This window comes from Melanostigma gelatinosum (assembly GCF_949748355.1).
Source record: "Melanostigma gelatinosum genome assembly, chromosome: 17".
Lineage (NCBI taxonomy): Eukaryota > Metazoa > Chordata > Actinopteri > Perciformes > Zoarcidae > Melanostigma > Melanostigma gelatinosum.
The window spans coordinates 17,859,634-17,879,024 of NC_136650.1; the positions used below are offsets into that span (position 1 = coordinate 17,859,634).

At 44.0% G+C, this 19,391-nt stretch overlaps 1 protein-coding gene across 3 annotated transcripts in view; it reads right to left on the reverse strand.

Moving 5' to 3' along the window:
- ptprua (protein tyrosine phosphatase receptor type Ua) overlaps positions 1-19,391 on the reverse strand; it is a 163,104-nt gene that overhangs the window by 30,666 nt on the left and 113,047 nt on the right. For all 3 annotated transcript variants that reach the window (XM_079288297.1, XM_079288296.1, XM_079288298.1), the window contains 7 exons: positions 17,191-17,511; positions 14,592-14,701; positions 11,833-12,034; positions 9,427-9,529; positions 7,163-7,442; positions 4,536-4,572; positions 568-706 (listed from right to left, as the gene is read on the reverse strand). In XM_079288297.1, coding sequence (XP_079144423.1) covers positions 568-706; positions 4,536-4,572; positions 7,163-7,442; positions 9,427-9,529; positions 11,833-12,034; positions 14,592-14,701; positions 17,191-17,511 — 1,192 coding nt within the window. The remainder of the gene's footprint in view (positions 1-567; positions 707-4,535; positions 4,573-7,162; positions 7,443-9,426; positions 9,530-11,832; positions 12,035-14,591; positions 14,702-17,190; positions 17,512-19,391) is intronic.

Consider the following 19,391-nt stretch of genomic DNA (forward strand, 5'->3'; position numbering starts at 1 on the left):
AAAAGAAATGAAAAAAAAAAGAAGCAAAAACAACCTTCCGAACCAATTACTAGCCCATCCACTGGCACCTCACAGCTGCTCGCATCATGTAATTGAGTGGGCAACGGAATAACATGCCCCTTGATGAAATATTTCACACTCAGATGAGCGTTCCACCGTCGCCCCGCGAGCGAAGGAAGAATACACTGCAGGTGCGATCGACGACAGAGGTAATTTGCAGGTGGAAGGCAGCCAACGATTCCAGTGTAAGCAGGCTGCATTTGAATGTGCTCAGCCAACACACAGACCTTGAAATTAAAAGATGAGATGAAACACAAAAGCTTGGCTGAGGCAGCGGTGGGAGAATTTGGGATTAATGCTGTATTCCATTCCCCTAACTCTGGTTGTATTTCACTCTCATTGCCAAGATGCTTTCTTCAATAGACCCCAGCTGCCAAGTGGGATAGAGATAAATGTACTGCTTTGGAACAATAAGACTGAAGACCGTTGACGTTTGAGTCTGAAAAGGTCCAACCCATCTCTCATATACTGGCCTGCAGACACACAAACATTTTCGCAGCCGCTTACCCCTTCTTGACGATGATGACGATGGCCCCGAGAAGCAGAATGAGGACCACCAGACCACCGGCGCAGGCCCCCAGGATAAGTCCCATGTCTTCGGCATGCTGGGATACCTCCAGAGCTCGCTTGGAGTCCTTACAGGCAGCTGCACCGTGCGACAGGGAGGTGAGGAAGAGAAGGATGCATATCTTACAAATACAGCCACGGTGAATGGCTATTCAGCTCTAATCGCAATAAAAACAAATGTGCTGTCGTGGTTTGGCGTCAATGAATCATTGTCACATTAATTTCAGCATAATTACCAAAACAATCAAAAGATGATTGGCAGTCTATGCTTGTCTAAAGATAAAGATGCTATCTTAACAAAATACTGACTCTGTTATTTGCTGGACCAGCAGTGCACTGGAATTATGATTTAGTAGCATCTGCATAGCTAGATAATACTAATGGACGTGTGTATATTAGTTTTGTTTTTTATTCTGTGGCTGAAATCACTCATAGGCTTCAAACATCGATCATATCTTTGCATCATCAACACTGACAGGTGTAGGTGATCATTTTCTCATGTAGAAACTCCTGTGCATTGCATTGTGGGATAGTGTAGATGCCATCCTCACTCCGTGGTGTTAAATGCACCAGGCCGATTCAACCCAAGAGGGAGTGAGGTGTGTTTGAGGTCCACGCAAATCTAGTTTGAGCTTTCACAGGAGAGACAATCGACAGGAAGCTTGTGTATTACTTATTTTCTGACAGCATCTGAGACGGCACTATTTCACACTATTTCATTGCACTGATATCAGCCACGTCTACAAAGGGGAGCTAAACATGTTTGGCTTGGGAGAGACGACACTTTGGTTATCTCAGCAAACTGATGCATGCTCTCATTCAGGCAGCCATTTCCCTCCCAGCCATATGTCACAGTCGCAGAGCATTTCTGTCTGCCTTCCCATCTCAGCTAGCCGAGAGCATGAAATCTCCCTCTGTCAATCATCTGGGCCCCCTGTTGTGTCATATCCAAAGGTGAACAATTGCTATTAACTATGAATGAATTGAAGGAGCATTATTACTCTTCTGGCAGCGTGTTATTCATTAACGAGTCCACTCACTGATGAGAAAACGAATAAGGTGGGGAATGAAACAAAATGCAGAGAGGCCGAATCATTAAAGGGTCTCAGGCATGTATTGATGAGCTTGGCAGCACAGTTGAATTGGAGAACATTTATGTATTTCAACAAAGCAATGATGCTTCAAAAGGAATGTTGGATGCGTTTGTGATTGGCTGAAAAGAGAAAAATAAAACTTTACAGTGAGGTAGAATGCTGAGTTTGGCTTAATAAGCTGTGGATTGGTGACTATAGCTCCTGGCAGACAATGCAGACTGGCATACTTGCCACAATCACACAAATCATGCTGGGTGACTCATTCTGCTTTTAGGGCCATTTTTTGAAATTGGCTATCGCAATAAATTTCATTGCACCAAAAAAAAACAAAAATATCCAGCTGTGGTTCTGCAAGGAGATCCACAGGGACAACATCACACAGCCCATTACTGAGGAATTTTCTTGGTAATGTGTTTTATGATGACCCTGACGGAGGGTCATCATAAATGTGCTGGTATGACAATCAAGTTGTTATGTGTTGCAGGAGTTTTGACCTCTTCAGGAAACAAAAAAGCAGTCAGGGATGGTCTTAAGAGGAAATCTGTGCAGGAAGCGCAACGCAGATAAAACAAAGTAGCAAATAAAATGTGTATTTCAGTTAAGAAGATTCTCAGAGCAGCAGAATGGTGAGTATGGCTGAGGAAATGTAGATTTTGCAATCTCAGAATGAACAGAACAGAACATTTAAACGGGGGCAGATCACAAAAATAACATAAAATGAAATCACCAAAAATGTGAGTCACATTTTTCTATTTGAAACCCACTCATCTAATATAAGCTGGTTTCAAATAAAGGTCCAGGGCCACTTCATTCAACTGTCACAAAGATTCTAAGCTACATTTTCAAATGCTGCACAGGCTGATTGTGAATGTGATGCTTTTCTACCGGCTGAGCCGACATGAATAAAAAGCCTGCTTTTGTAGCACAATGCCGAAGTCGATTTGATTCGTAACATGGTCTCACTGTTCTTTCGTGTCAGCCAATGTTGGCCACGTCTTCCTCTAAGGACAAACAAAAAAATGAAACCAAGAAAAGAGGAGAAAGAAGGAGGAGAAAGAAAATAAAAATAAAATCACACTCTCCCACTGCAGTGGCTAGGCCAGGTGTGCTGGTGAACACAGCTGGCGCCATCTGTGTGTGGGAAGCTGGGTGAGAGGAAATGAAAAGCATCCAGGAACGGTATTAACGGGACCTCTGTGGCATGGAGCAACATCAGCATGTCCTCTGGGCCTGCCTGCCACAGTCGTATATGCACAACTACAGTAAAAAAATAATAATAAGGGCTCCCATAAATACAGCTGCAACCCTTCTCTTCTCTTCCACTTACATGACACGCCGGCAGACAATAGTAAGGCAGAATTCTTTGATGTCATCGCACTTCAGATAAGAAAGAGTTCGGAGAGAGGAATCCAATTGAACTGCCACCTCTCTCAAGAGCGCGACAAACTTCAGACATAATTCAGCGGGGAGGAAGGGAGGAACAACTTCATTTCACCCTCCGTCTCTCTCCCGCTCACCTATTGTTTGAACTGAGAGCCTTCTATCTGTGTCTGTCTCTCAAGCAAACACCCCGGGAAAAAAAAAAGGATACGTTTCTGCAATCTGGATTTCAAAGGCATCCGAACCCAAGAGGGGTTTGTCAAAATGCCAGTGTCAGTGATTCGAGAGGAGCGGAGAGAGAGAGAGGACGCAGACACATCTTTGCGTTCACCCTCCCTCCTGTGTCTCTAGTGTGGGAGGCTGGCACAGGGGCATCGTCCCTGCAGCGCCCCAAAAACAACGCTAAGTCCGTTTCAAATCCCCCAAGCAGCGGCCTGAGCCAGGATAACTGTTCGAAGTCTGTGACATGCACCCCGTATACCACAAAGATGAACCCACTGGGACCGCAAATGTATCCTACAGTGGTTATGATCACCCAGAGACTCAACATTTCACTTTTTCAACATTATGTTGGCCAGGAAAAGACATTCTGGGGCCTTCTGTCCAGCATTTTCAGGACATAGCTTTACATAACCTTCTTTTTGATTCCCTCATAACACTAAATTATAGCATTTACTTCAGCAGCTTCTTTGTTGAGACATGGGGATGTGACGCTGCGAGACAGAGTTTAATAAAGGAGTCTATGGGGCAGCCGCAGAAGCAGACAGACGTTGAACCTCATTATCTCAACTAGTTATTATAATCATCATAATTATCCATTAAAATCCTCAAATCAATGCCTTTGGTACCGCAGAAATATAACGCAAATCCTACAAATACGAAGGAGTTAAGATAACTCACATTTAAATGAATTTTTACCTCAGACTAAGTGGTTTAGATGAAAGGCTTCAACCAGGGACTATTTAAAAACCGGTCTGACTGCTAATGTATTTGCCGCAGGACTCCAGTTGTGAAGCTGTCGTTAGCGTCCATGCAAATCCCATTTCTCAACAATGAAGCTCACGAGTGAACGAAAGCTAGTCGGCTTCAATATAGACGACTTCGAGAACAGTTAGCGGTGTCTCTCATTCAGCATATCTGCCGTTGGTCTTCCTGAACAAATGAAGCATGTTCCTGGGATTGCTACTTATAAAATGGGAGCTTGGTCGCGCTGCTGTTCTTGAACTTACAGTTGAGGCTCCACCTGCACTAAGAGAACTCTCTGTGCACTGTAACGCTATACAGTAATACACATAGGTAGCTTACCATTTGAAAGGCACATAAGAGAGGCCAGCAGATAGCCTCCGTGATCGACATGTTAAAGGCGTACTGAATCATAACTAATGTGACAATGACATATTGATGTGGAAATACAAAAAGGAAAGCAAGTGTTACCTTTGCGAGCAATCCGGATGCAGTTTATTCTGGTCTCCTGTGAGCAAAAGAAAAGGCTGAGTTCATTCATTTGCCAACGGTGCCACGAAGGCTCAATGATCAGCAGGAAAGAACGACAACAGTTCAAGTCGATGAATTATAAGTCAGTCTGTCGAAATCCACAACCTCGTCTGAAACCTGCAACACAGGTGGCGGCGTGTGTCACGGTCACCCAGACCTTCGTTACGTGGAGGAAATAATTGAAGTTATATGAGAGACCGCTGCTTCCCTCCACCATTTGAGGTCCCTCACACGGCTCCACCCCCCCCCCCCCCCAAAAAACAGCCACCTCTATCTCAGAGATAGAGGGGGGGGCATGTTACCAAATTAAGATTTAAGGAAGTATGTCATGTGTCATGCTGTCCTCTGTCAAGGTGGGCATTTGGCTTTTGGAACGGACACCAGTGCTTGTAAAAAACAAATGTTAATCTTGTTAAGAGGAGGGGCATCCAGTATATTGAATCTCCATCCTTGGGGTGGATTTCAAAAGCATTTTATCAAATTGCAGTTCAATATTGGCGCCGCGTATGAATCCTGAATCCTTTCTAATGCCTTACAGAATCAAATGAGGTTTAGCGTACAGTGTTCTAAGTAAATCATGGTGATAATAACACAAATCAACGGAGATACACAAACATGCTTTGTTGTCAGAGTGTACCACCACAGTCAGCCTGGTTAATGTTCACAATCTTGAGATGTTCTGAAATGTATTAAATGTATTAACCACATTGAAGTAAAAGCCTTCTAACCCTGCACACATTATATACATTTTTATTGAGCAGTTCCTAATTCAGAACAAGTGATTTAATTAGTCCAAAACATAAATATGATATGCATGAATGCTACAACATAGCATTGAGATACCGTTTCGCATTAACTCTCCTTTGAGCTCTGTTTTTGGTCTCCACCAACTCCTCATCTAAATATCTGTCTCTTTCGCAGAATTGTGTTCACCAGCTAGTTGCTGACTTTCTGCTATTAACTGTGGAGTAGGTACAGCACAGTGTGTTTATCAGCGCTGAACCAAAACAGGTTAAAGATGCTAAAACTCTTCGTAGAGCTGGGTGGAACACCAGCGTCGGATGACAATTCTCTGTGGGTTCGTCAGCGATGCCTTCCAGAGTACAGACACTGACATGTACAAACCACTGGCTTACAAACAACAGTCATTCTGGTGTCTCAGCAACTATCTTACATACAGAATTAACGGCAATTAGCTGTAGTTGAAATAAACTGCTGCCAGCTACATTTGCCAATGCCCAATTATTCGCATGTTAGTTTATCCGGTGAGTAAAAACTGGGATGAGTGACAGCTAATCCCAGATGATGAGTCATAATAAATGCAACAGAGGGTAGAAAATGAATGCCGGTATTTTTTTTATGTTTAGTGTAACAGATAGCAGGTATCTAGATAATGACTCTTCAGACTTGATAGGGAGAAAACATAGGTAGAAAAGTGCGTGTTGTTTCCTGCTTGTGTGTTTCCACAGAAACTGGCAGCACTAATAATGCATATTTCAAGCCCCACTGAAGACACATCTGCCAAAGCAATATTGTTTCAATTCAATGGCAGCCCATATACGCATCGTGCATCTAATTTATCCAGGGTAATTGTCAAAATATTATTTTTCTACCTCCCTTCTCTCCTGAAACGCATCCATGGTTCGGAAAATATATTGGAGACGAGATCAACGTGAATTATAATATCAAGTTTGTTGTGTCGGCTCAGAGCTGCTGCGTCAACAGCAGCGACTTACGTTGGTCTTCGGGGAGAATCGTCACAAATAGTGGTCTACGATGGGTAAAGCTCATTGCTGATGTCAGATCACCTGGGAAATTTCAGTCAGAATGTCGGCCCTGACCTGGACCAGAGGCTGCCTGTCTCTGGAGGCCCACTTTGCAGCACCCAGAGAAAACTAGATGCATCTGCTGAAGAATCGGAGACTGATATCGAGATGAGAAGCTGTAGCCAGGCAGGCGCACATAAGCTCCATATGGGCCCTAATGATTTAAACCGCATTTGCTTTCACTGCTTCTGTGCACATAGGCTGTCCAAGTTCTTATTCATGCTTCAGTCACTTTTCCAATTGCTCAAGAAGTTCCTCATCAGGTTGTTTTAAGCCTGGGAGGCAGTGTTTGATTTTTTTCCTCGCAGGGAAAACAATTTTTTCATCGTTTTTTTTTTCAAAGAGCTTGAATATTAGGGAATCTGACAACTGGTGAAAAAAAATCTGCAGGAGTACATATTGAAATTATCTCCTCAAAGCTGTTAAGATGCATTCGCCAAATTGCTTGTGTGGCGGTTAAGAGGGGTTTTCATTGAGCATTGGTGACACATTTACAAGTCCGAGATTTAACCAGGAAACAATCAACCCAAAGCCATCCTAAAAGCGCATACTCGACATCAGGTTGTAAAAAACACAGCCTTGTTCAAGCTTCCTCTCTCACAGCACCTCCAGCACACCGCCTCCTGCCGTCTGACGTCCTCGGCACAAATCTAAATTGACTCTCAAGGTTGCTGGAACATAAAAGCAGCGTGTCTGAGCTCCAGAAGCAAAAGCATTGTCAGGCATCTTAATAGTTCTTACCCCTCTGAAGTTGCTGGTGGCCTGAAAGTAGATGAGGTAGTTTTTGGTGGGATCTAAGGGGCTGTTCCAGTAGCCGTTGTAGGTGTGGTTGTCGCCCACAGTGAAGGGCGTGGCCTCGGGCAGACTGCTGGGGGCCAGCTCGGCTGTGTAGTAGTGCGGGGCCCCTTTGGCCTGCGCCTCGCTGTGAGAGTTTGACGTGGGGAAACAGTCGACGGTGCCCAGCTCCCTCCTCCTCACCTGACGGGAACCATCCTCTTCCACCAACACCACCTGGTAGGCACTGCAGGAGGAAAGGGTGGAGCTCAATACTCCTGTCTGACGAAACAATCGTTCATCACATGACAGGGATCCAGTCTGTAAACTCTCATAAATGTTTATAACATTGAGAGTAATTGGTTGATTTTTTGTTTGGCTTACCTGGTGGTGTATTTACAACCTGTCTGATTATCTGACTGATTTTTTTGTGTCACCACATTTCCAGATCACAGCAATTAACTTGGTAATTATAATTAATGACAGAAATGAAGCTAAATTCCAAGTCACACAATTTCCCCTTTAAACAGATCAATACTTGTAATGGTACCCATTCTTCTGATGGGGAAAAAAAGAGTTGTTCCAAATGATGCTTTATATTTATGGAAGTCACAACAATTGTTACTGTTGTAATTCTTTTGAAGAAGAAATATAAAGTTGAAAGGAAAAACATATATCTTTGCATATCTTGAGAACTGCTTAATATATAGCCTGGTAACATTATATATGGATAACTTTACAATCAAGCTTTTCTTTACTTCTCTGGACTTCGACTCTGCTCAAAATGACATACTAACGTAGGCCTGCATACTCAATCAGTATGTACTACATACTGCCTGTTAAATGAACAATGAAGCATGATTCAACCAGCAGACTGTTCACACCGTGGGGTCGCATGCTTGAGTGACAGCCGGGCTGGTTTCAAGACAACCCGTAGCGGCTCTCGCATCGCTGAATACGATTGCAGCAAATAAACGGACCACATATTAGAAAGCCAACGGTTACTTTTTTGCATGAAAACATATTAAAACTTTTATGAACAGTACTTAAAAGTTTTTGAAGTAAAACTACGAACGATTAGGAAAACTACAAAGAACGCAGAGAAAAATATTCACATCTTTACTTCAAGTGTAGAGTGAAAGAGAGGCACAATGCCCTCAATATTACCCAACGTCTGTTCAAGGTGGAGCTTTCAATTTATAATGCTGAATGACAGTTCAATGAATAACAATTCTAGATATTTAAATTATTACATGATTCGGGAGTAAAATCTGAATCTGCAATGTAAGCAGACTGTCATTCAGGTCAATAGAGCACTTCAATGTTTTCCTCTGAAGGTGAAGTACACAGTAAGTAGTATACAGTTGAGTTGCCTAGTTTTTAATTAAGTGCTTATGGGTTCCTTTAGAAAATCATTTTGGGGTACAATGAGAAACATAATTCAATATTCTAGAGAAAGCTGGAAACAGATACACCACTGGCAAAGCATTGCACTGCACTAGTATTATCTAACGACTTTAATCATTTTCTTTTTTTAAACGAAAGCCCACCAGATCATTTCTATTGGTGTGTTCATTATCTTCTGTCAAACATCATAGATCACAACGTCAAAATGCTGAATATGTTGAAAAAATTCAACACAGTACTGTTTGTCTTCGACAAAGCCTCATATGCCAAAGCAGCACACGCTTCTGTTTGCATTGTTATGTTTGACGAAGAGAAATCCATTCTCCCGCAAAAGGATTGGAGTTTCTTTGTCAGCCTTTCCTCAAAGCCGAGTGTTTCCATTTCTCTCAACCGTTCCATTTCCTCGTTACAGTGACACAGCTGTCAACTCGTCAACGTGCGATTGGTTTGGCATGTGGTGTCATTGCAACTGTCTGACGTGGTGAGTCAGGTTTCAGGGTAGAGAGAGCGATATTTATGTTCTTTCGTTTTTTGGGTGATTGTTTTAATACTAGCACAGACACTGGACACAGCTCAACCTATTGAGGAATACAGCCCGGGTTATCAATTTGAAACAATTACAACACTCTGTAGAGAATGTTAACAGAAAACCACTCTGGTTCTTCATACATTGTACTTTGCTACATGCTACAAGCACAGAGAACTATTTTCCGGCGGCTATAAGAGAGCTCATTTTGACTGCGGGTATAAATATCACAGTGCGGAAGAGCACTGAATGAATGCTGGCGTGGGAGTGAACACAGAACACAGTGTATTAGTTGTACCTGACTGGAGCACCTCTCGCCAGCGCAGGGCGCAGCAGCACCGTGATGGTGCTCTCCGACTCGCTCAGCGGAGAGGGGATGTCTTCATAGTCGAAAACCGGGGCTGCGAAAATAAAATGAAGACGGGAGACCACATAGAGGAGTTAAAGCAGAGTCCAGATAGTTGAAATACTGTGGGAGAGAAACAGAATCATTTCATGTTTGCATTCCGGAGAAAGAGATTTAAGCTTAGTAGATGCACTTCTTCTTGGATGGTTTAGTGATCTTTGCACCCCTGCATAACATATAGTGTGCTATCTTTATTCATTTCCCACACATGTCCCCTGTGCACTGTTTTGTGGAGGCCTCCCACACACGCCGCCATTGACTGATGATGGGTAGAAACAGCAGCCGACTACAGAGAAAACAAGAGGCCCTTATCATATAATTAGGACGGATCTCAAAGTTGCACAACCTCAGCAAAGCTCTGGGGACAATGAGGTTGAGTGTTCCCATCGCTGTTTACTACGGGGAGTGAGTTAACTGGAGTATGCATTGAAGCAAATGGCTTTCCTGGCCCAACAGATCGTCTAAAACAAAAAGGCTCCAGAAAGCAATTGGAAATGTTTCTGCTACTTAGGCAGGGCATTAATGCTGGTTGTAAAACGTCTGCTGATGCAACGCGTCACAGGAAAAACACACACCCTCACGCTAGCACAAAACAGCCGGGGTCTGCATTATGCATAGCGGCTTCGAGGAGTCGTTTGAGCCGAGGCCGCATGTTAGGTGGTTAAATCCAGCATGAATTATGAAAAGACGAACATTCCACGTTTCTCGTGCTGGCGTCAACTGGTGCAGGAGCTGTCTTCCCCACTGAGACGGCTCAGCCGAGAGAGCGAGAGAGAGAGAGAGCATGTGATACTGTTGAATTGTGCACCTTGACAGCTGTGAGCCCACACAGGCCACCTTCTCAACCAGATGGAACAGGTCCAGATAATGAGAGGGATGGATATGCACAACAGCCCCCCCCCATTTAAGGAGAGACGATGTGACACTTTACACGACACATATATTGCTCATTACTGTTCTAAAAAGGCCGAGCTGCGACAGTATACAGCCGCCGGCTGTGAGCAGAGCTGTTGTGTTTGACCACCTGACGCTCTGATGTGCTGTGACTGCTCTTTACTGCTCCTGTTAACATAAGCCAAGACAGCATCGTTAAGCCTCACTGGATTTATGGATTTAAAACCCGCCGCCATGGACGGCGCTACCAACACAGCACAGGAGCTCAAGAAAACAATACGCTCAGGCAGCACAGCAATGTCAGTTCTGTGCACAGATACGACACCCTGCATGGAGATAGCGTCACATCCATTAGAAACCAGTGTGTCAGCCATAATCATAAACGCTAAAGCACAGCCACGGCTGGAGCTTTCACAGCGAAGAATGTCAAACTAGTTCCGCCTTTGAGTCACAAAAGTCGAAATCCACACGGCTTTTCGAGATTCTTGGCAGAGCTTTTGAACACAAAAAAAGGCTTGGAAAAGCACCTACTCAGGTTGCAAGATGTTTGTTGGTTGTACTGATACACAAATAAGAAAATAGGAGGACGTGATTCCTGCTGACCTGTTTGGGAAGTCTATTTGTTTTCCTACGATATTCTGTATGGATTTCTGGGAAAATCAACATCATCCACACACTCGACTCGGTCCCAGTAATTTACTTTTGGGAAAACATCACAATAGCATGTGATGTTTCATCTGAGTAAACAAAATGTACGAAGCAGCTCACACATACCCATTTGCAGAACAGTGCGTCACATTCCCCACAGACATATTTTCCAGACCAATCTCACGATCCATACCCGGCAACGTTTTCACTCCCAAACACGGCTTCTCTAATGTCTGGGGGGGGCTGCGGAACTTTGAAAGGTAAACACAGACTCAGTTTTGCAGTGAATTTGGCTGAACAAAGCTGTTTTCACCCGAACCAAGCTCAACATCTGTAGTTCACTATAATGCAGGTCTGCTGTCATCATCATCGCACAAAAGCAATGCACACCAGAAATCTGTGTGGCCGAGGGAAAATGAAGATAATTGGTGTAATTTAAAAGGGTATGTGTAATTGAATCAAAAGCTCTTCAAAAGACGGGAATTACGAGTCGTTACTTCGTCTTCTTTGCTTTTGTGTGCAAAGATACTTTTTGTTTGGAAAATTGGTCGTTTTTTCCTCAAAGTAATGACTGAATTCCACATTATCAGCATGCATTATAAGCATGTAAGTGCATTGCGTCATTATTGGAGTTTACCATTCAAGACCATAATTTCACCTTACTCAAACCCCGACCCCATTGGACACCAGCACACACACACACACACACACACACTACTACAATTAACCAACCACAACAGGTGCACAAGGTCTCACCAGAGATGTTGGTGGTGATCTCGGTGAGCGCTGTCTGGCCAAACCCCTTGGCGGTTCGGGCTCGGACTGACACCAGGTAGGTGGTTCCAGGATGCAGGCCAGAGAACATGTGGTAGGTCTCGTTCCTCAGCTTGGACACTGTGCGACGAGGACCTGGCACGTTAATGCCCGGGTCCGACGACTCGATACTCTGGTAGCTGATCTGGAAACAGGGAAAAGATGACGCTGGATTCAAACGTTCACAGCCGCATGCGAGCCAGCTCTGAGGAGATGCGCCGACGAATCCACCGGACAGACTCGCTCCTGATAAGTGTCAACATATTTTCGGTTCATTATGAAACCAATTTGACGAGCTGCCACAGTCTCGGTCATTAATGGGAAACACTGATGACCTGGGGATGCTGCGAGGAGAAAATCGAACAATTCTGCACTTTATTGATGGACCAACCGTCTGACCGATATATCAACTTTGGCTTCACTATAGCTCTCAAAAAAAGCCTCATCACAAGCTTTTGAGTCTGGAAATGAACAAACTTTCAAAGTCAGATTTTTGGCTTTCACCACAGCATGTTCAAATTAGATCTAAGTATTACCTAATTCCAACCATTGTTAAGTCAGAACAGATCTTAATGCACAAGCCTGCAGAGTATCGGTAATATGCTTCACACAGCCTACAGCTTATTATTCACACGACCTGAAAGACTGAATTTAGATGGCATTTTATTAAAAGGCTCTCTCACAAGAAACGCACGCCTCTCAGTTAATCTTAAAATGTCGTCTCACAGCACGGAGCTAATACATCTCATGCTGCAGTTGGCCTCTGATAAACAGCCTCAGGTAGATTCTGTGTCATATCCTCGTTCTACAGCACTGCCGGGCCTGATTTAACACACATTTCAGGATTAGTTGATCAATTAAAGCCGGAGAAGAAAAAGAAAAAGTACTAAAAATGACAAGTGTGAATGAAGACCAGCATGATGTTATTGCTTTTTTTGTTGCAAATTGATGAATGTGTTTAAGTCTGTGAATCAAGATTCATAAAACTGAGGAAATCTGCCAGGCTGCTTGTAAAATTTGCCCATTTGTCATTCTTGGCTGCACTTCAGCTCGGTGGCTCTTAGCAGCGCGACCTTAGAGCGAGAACGTCCTCAGTGTGGACCTGCTGGGCTGTCTGTTCTTTGCTCATATTGGTTTTCTGTCTTCTGCTACAACTCACTGCCACAGTCCAACCTGAAAGTGTGCATGCATATGTAAGAGTCAGACCGCGGTATCAGCATGGCTGATAGAGACCCACGTTAGCTTGTCACAGATATATCTTTATTTACATGATACTGAGGAAAGATTTTCACCAAAAGGATACACATTTGGTTTTTTTATCTTTAAATACACAGTAAACTGTCTTGAATCTGTGATTGGATATGCAGTATGAGCCTATTTCATCTGGTCACATTAAAAATACATTAGAGGCAAAACACATCCTGTTCCAAATGTAGTGACCATCACACTAGAATCTGGCATTTGTTATTGTTTTTTTCTGAGGTTCTGTTGAAGTAGACACTCTCATGTCACTCTGTTAGTATATAATGGGTCATCAGAGATACGAAACAGTCTACATTTTGGGGTGTTTATATATTTTAACACAGATAAACAAACATTCCTGCACCACTCTATAAAAGGTATAAGAACAGGCAAAGATGCAATTATGTACACTTATGTCTTGGTAACCGCAGTGTAATTGCATATAAAATCAATGGAAAGGCCATTAGATGAAAAAAGGAGTTCAAAATGTTTCAACTTGGGGGGGGGGGGGCATCGTGGACCAGCTTCATATTCAGCTGAGAGACTGAAGGGGATTAGCAGAAAGAACTGGAGTTTATGGTAAGATCAGTCAGAGGCTGATCATACACGGCCACACAAGCATGAACACAGCAGTCAATGTAGTAGCGAGCTTACAGTTGGAAATCGGCTTTTCTTGTTGTCTAAACACATCTTAACCCTCAGAATATTGAAAGATGTGTTGAGGGGGGGGGGGGGATGTTTGTGGTGATTTGTTGCTCATAGTGTGGAAGGACTGGATGTCAATAGCAGTAGCAGATGCCAGCATGACAGCTGCTCGGAGCCGTAATATTTGGCGGTTAGAAATGAGGGCACCTCATCTGTATGCAGAGAAACGGTATAGCGCCACGCACTTCCTTGCCTGGTTCCTCCTGGTTTCCGGGCTTCTTCTGCTTGTGAACGGAAACTAGTTTCTCTCCCCATCAGGCGACCGTGTGTTAAGCCAGAGTGGGTCTTCACATCTACTTACAGAAAACGCTCCAAAGCCCACACTACAAAGGTCTATGGTTGATATGGGGCCATCAATAATTAAGTAGAAACATTTAAAATTGCCCCCTTGTGGAGGCATCTCTTAGGCAAATACGTAATTAGAGTGGTTGTCCCCCATGTAATTACAGCCTGAAGTCTGCGCCTCAGCTTCATTACCATATGAACATGTACAGTAAATCCCATGAACTGTGAAAAGTGGGTCCTCCACCCTCTCGTGGCTCATGTGTGCTACCAGCGCTTGGGCAAGAACCAGAAAAAACAAGCCTGAGGGAAATCAGAGAGGGGGAGCAGTGCAGTCTTTAAGGTGAGCAGAGGACACTTTTCCTTGATTTCAGCCATCGTTACACTGGAGGAGGATGAGTACAATAGATATTGCATGGGGAAAATAACACCCGAGAGTGGCCGCATCGCTCATCACTAACAAGGTGTCCTACCTCGTACTGCGTGATGAGGCCGTTGGGCTCTACGGGCTCCTCCCACTTGAGGAAGATCATGTCATCGAGCGGGGTGAAGGTCAGGGACTCTGAAGCGATGCCGCCAGGAACTACAGCAGGAGAGGGGGGGGAAGAAAACAACAACCTTCTCTGAAACAAACACTCTGCTCGGGTCTCAAGTTAATGGACTCTTGCGTCGGAATACCAGGGGGCAAGAACATTTGTTGACAGAGCGAAAACTGGTACGTGGCCAGGGAGGAGGAGGACGAAAAAGAGGGAATGGAGAGACGGAGCAGAAGGGAAGTGATGAAAGGAAACCGGCTTGCTCTCAGCCCTAAGGATGAATTGAGATTCTGGCTTCCACTGTCTGATAACAGAGCACCGTGTCTTGGAGCATGACAGCCAATTTTTCTTTTTTAGCACCTTACCGACAGAAAAAACGAGATTGATGAGAATCAAGAGAGCTCTCACGCTGGGAGAGTAGTCTTAAATAATATGTTACTAGTTTTGTGCAGGAAAGGGAAAACACACAGTTGCTCACCTGAAAGGAATCCTAAAATAAACCTGGCTGCATCTATTTTGAGTGAATCACATTTCCATTTTAAAATGTAGGAATTCAGGAAGACACAGGAAATGAAAGCCAAAGCGATACCGCCCTGGATAGAGTGAGACTGTCTCAGTCTGAAAAGCTGCCATTGTACAACATTACCTGATTCAATTCAATACAATGCAATAAAAAAAAGCAGCAGGATTTGATATTCCATATCTAAGTACAATTTTAGATTTTGTTCTCTCACATATAAGAAGTAATTTTCTAGTTATTACAACTTGGTTCTTAATTCAGTAGTTCTGGGCAATGCATTCATGAAGTCGCCATAAACTCTCGTCAGACAAAGATCTTGATTATTTATACCAAGATTAGCTAATGTTGCTCAAATCTGATCAAACCACATCCACACTGTCCTGTGTTTGAATATATAACACCGAAGGATGTTTTTTTACGACCTTTGATTGCATATTTAGTCATAATTGTTTATGTTACAAAGGAATATGATTTGAAACTAAGATCTTAGGGTCTTTACAAACTGATTTTGAAACAGACAATGCTTCAAGACCCATGGCAGCTGATGTTCTTATGTCTTTGTTGGTGTAAGTTCTAGCATTGTTATTTTTATTGTAATGTCCTGATACTAAGCTTCATGCTACATTATATACATACAATAAAAACGAATTTACTTGAACATCACTGTATGTCCTAATTCCAATGCTTCCAAAGCTTCAAAAATGAACGCTCAATTTGTATTCCTAAAAAGGTAGCAGAGAGGTCTCACTGATTGTGTGTTAGCTGTGACTGAATTACACAATGCTCCTCTCCTGCGATATCAAACGTCTTTAACCTTTAGTCTGTTTGCCTCAGATGCTGAAGCTGTGGAAGGCAAAGCACAGCATACGAACATCCTGCTGTATCCATGAAGCCTTCACAGCCAAATCTGCTTCGTAGAAGCAGCAGAGACACAGCGTCAGCAAAGTGCTGCACCGGTGTTTGATTGTTGAGCCGCTATGAAACAGGCAAGAGGAGCTGTCACTGACTGCGGCTCAATTACTGCAGTTGTGAGGGTGATGGCGGCTCTCCTTGCGCGAGTGGGATTGGGGATTGTCAAACTGTCAGACTGGCGTTCAGTGGCTCAAAGGCAAAACATTCCATCGGCGCCGAGATTCAAAATATCAAGTAAAGTGGGGACAATCACGGCCTGTTTTCTTTTTGTTTTTTTTAGACGTCTTCTTACTTGTCACTTCCTCATCAGTCAAATCTAATGAGTAAAATAAATACCACGCTACATTCTATATGTTGTTCAATTTATGTAAATTCATTTCTTCCTGCCTACGATACGGTAATGTGTAGGTGCACATAATTAACCTTTCTTAAATCCTCCACTGCTTGGTGTTTTCAAGTGTTGCTGTAAAATTGAAAAAAAAAAACAATATTCCATTTTTAAGCCGATGCTAAAATGTATTTTGATGATGACATGAAAGATTTCATATCATAGCCGTCCTTCCCTCTCCTTCTCTCCACCGGGTCAAGAATCTTTCTGAGTGGCATTCAATTACATTGAAACGTCTCGCTTATTCTACATAACAATAAGTGTTTGACCTTCTGTACTTCCACTCTCTGGGAATTTGCATGAGAATGTGCCTAATCTGCTGATGTACACAGGAAAATACTCATACAAAGATAAGCTAAATCATTTTACCATTTTGCTACCGGCCACAGCCCGATCTGATTAATGTTCCACTGGTTTCCATTTAAAAGGCCGATCTTCCATTTAGTTACGCTGAGCCAGCATATTTTGTGAGTCAATATTTGTCTTTTTTTTCCTCCGCTGGTAAAGGCAGGGATTTGTGTTAGCAATGTACAACAATCATCTGAGCATGAGGGAGCATGCAAATAAAAGCTCGATATTCAAGAAGTTCTGCAGCCGGAGCTGAGAAACTCTTACAATAAAGAGCAAGGGTGCATACACTCAAACATCCTTGCAAACAGTCTTGCATCTTTTGCCCTGTCGAATGCTCTCCGGGTGAAATAAAACCGCCCACTCACTGTCTTCCTCAGTCTGGAAGGTGACCTCTCTGCTCTCCTTCTTGCCCTCAGGGTTGGCCAGCGCCAGCCGGACGTGGACCGCGCGGAAGGGTGGTAGGTCTCTCAGGGTGAAGCGAGAGGTGTTACGGTCCACGGACAGGCACTCTCTGACGGTTGCATTGTTCCCGCCGCTGCCCCCTGTCGGCATGGAGTAGCGGTAGCACAGGGACAAGGAGTAGGTGTGACAGCGGGTGAGGTTGTAGCCCAGCGGCTCCCACTGAAGGGCCAGCTGCCGGGGCTGGATCTCTGCAGCCGTCAGACCCCGCAAGGCTCGCATGGGCTCTGAGAGGGACAGGAAGCAGAAACTGTATCAATAAAGTGCAAACAGTGAGCTCGTATTCACCAGCGTCTGCAGAGGAAACCGAAGGGAGCACAGACAGAAAATGTTGAACTCTGTAAAGTCGAAGCTCACTGACAACATTTTGTTTCTGAGCAAGTCAAGAAACACAATCATAGCTACTTTTGGACAAATTGGGAAAATATAAAAGTTGCAGATCAACAGACGAAAACAAGTCAAATATTCCTTTTAGCTCTGTTTTGGTCTCCACCAACATATTTGAACAAACTCTGGCTCTTTAGCAAGAGACACCTTTCACATAGCACATGGTTACCCAACAGTCAAACATGTCAACATGTTGCTTTCATATTCGGGGTTATCAACAGGTATATGCAACACAATTTCACAGTCAGAAGTTGAGCAACGGAGTTGCCGACCTACCAGAGTTTGAATTACGCAAAATGGCCTGTGCGGTTGATATGCGGACTGGTGCAGTGTCTGCATTCATGCAAGTGTTGCACCATCCATCAATTTACAGCTTCGAGCGATCCTTTTCTGGCTACCTCACCATCATTCTGGTGGGGAAGGGTGAGCATGAGGATGTCCAGATTCCTGGGAGGAGACCCAAGGGAGGGCCAGAGCATGCTGAAGGGACTACATATCCCAGATCAGCCTGAGACCATCTTCGGATCTGCCAAGAGGACGTGACTGGGGAGACGGTTGTTTGGCTACTTTGCTGCCGCTGGACGTCGAGACAGAATAAAATAGATGGATGGCAGCCCATGATCAATTTATTTCAAGTTGCAGGGGATGATGTGCTGTTTTCCGTTGCAGCACAACTTTGAGATTCATGCTGACAAGACAGGCGTGTTTTTTTTACCTCAAAAAATCGTACCCGGAGCAGCTTAAAAGAGAAATACTGATGGGGGAAAGGAGACACAGCAACAGTTGCAGCTGACTTTACAAACTTACACTACGAGGTTACAGAGGGGTGAATCAATAGCAATGCACAAAACTGCCTGAGGAAGTAGCACAGAGCAACAACATTTTGCATTTCCATCTCTCCTACTGTGAAGGAGGTTCAGTGGGTCCAGTACATGGCCTTGGCAGAAAATCATTTGTGAACCCTAATTACTACTGTCATCTGTGAAAGTCGTGATTGCGGATGTCCATGTCCCCGTTTTGCAATATGTACAGTTTCAAGCACACGGGGGGGGGGGGTATTTTCTTCCTCAAGCCTGGCCTGGATCTTGAAGTGTGCTGCTGAGACATCAGATAACCCAAGAGGAGGGCAATGCCTTCAGCGTGGCACAGGCTGGCAGTGCAGAGCTGCAGACTGCTGGAAGCCAGGAATAGGGGGGGGGGGGGGGGTACAGGCTCTTGCGTATGAAGCAATGTCACGGAGGACACATCAGTTCTGAGGGGACAGAGGAGAGAATGTCCTTGCCGATGTGAAAGACGTTTGCTCTTTCCCGAAAGGGTGAAACAGAGTTTGGCTGATTTGTGTCATCACAGCTGATACGCAAGACAAAAACCTTACCGGGAAATATGACCACTCAATCATACAGCAACAATGTCAATTTGAAAAATTATATCATACCCATGATGTCAAAGGTGCATGAAGAACTGGCTTGATGTCAGATTTTTCTTTCTTTTTACAACATCAGCCCTGTATATATATTGTAATCCTGCTTTAACCAGGTCTGCCACCAGGGACCCACTGACTGAACGTTCACTTTCTGCTCGAGACTCCATTACTCATCATTACAGCAGCACCGCAGCAAGCTCTGCCCTGTCCTCTCACCCGCCGGTCCACCAGCAGTCCTACCCCAAACAGACATTCGGCTTGATTAGCCTAATCAGAGGGATTAGCCTGAGGCAGAGG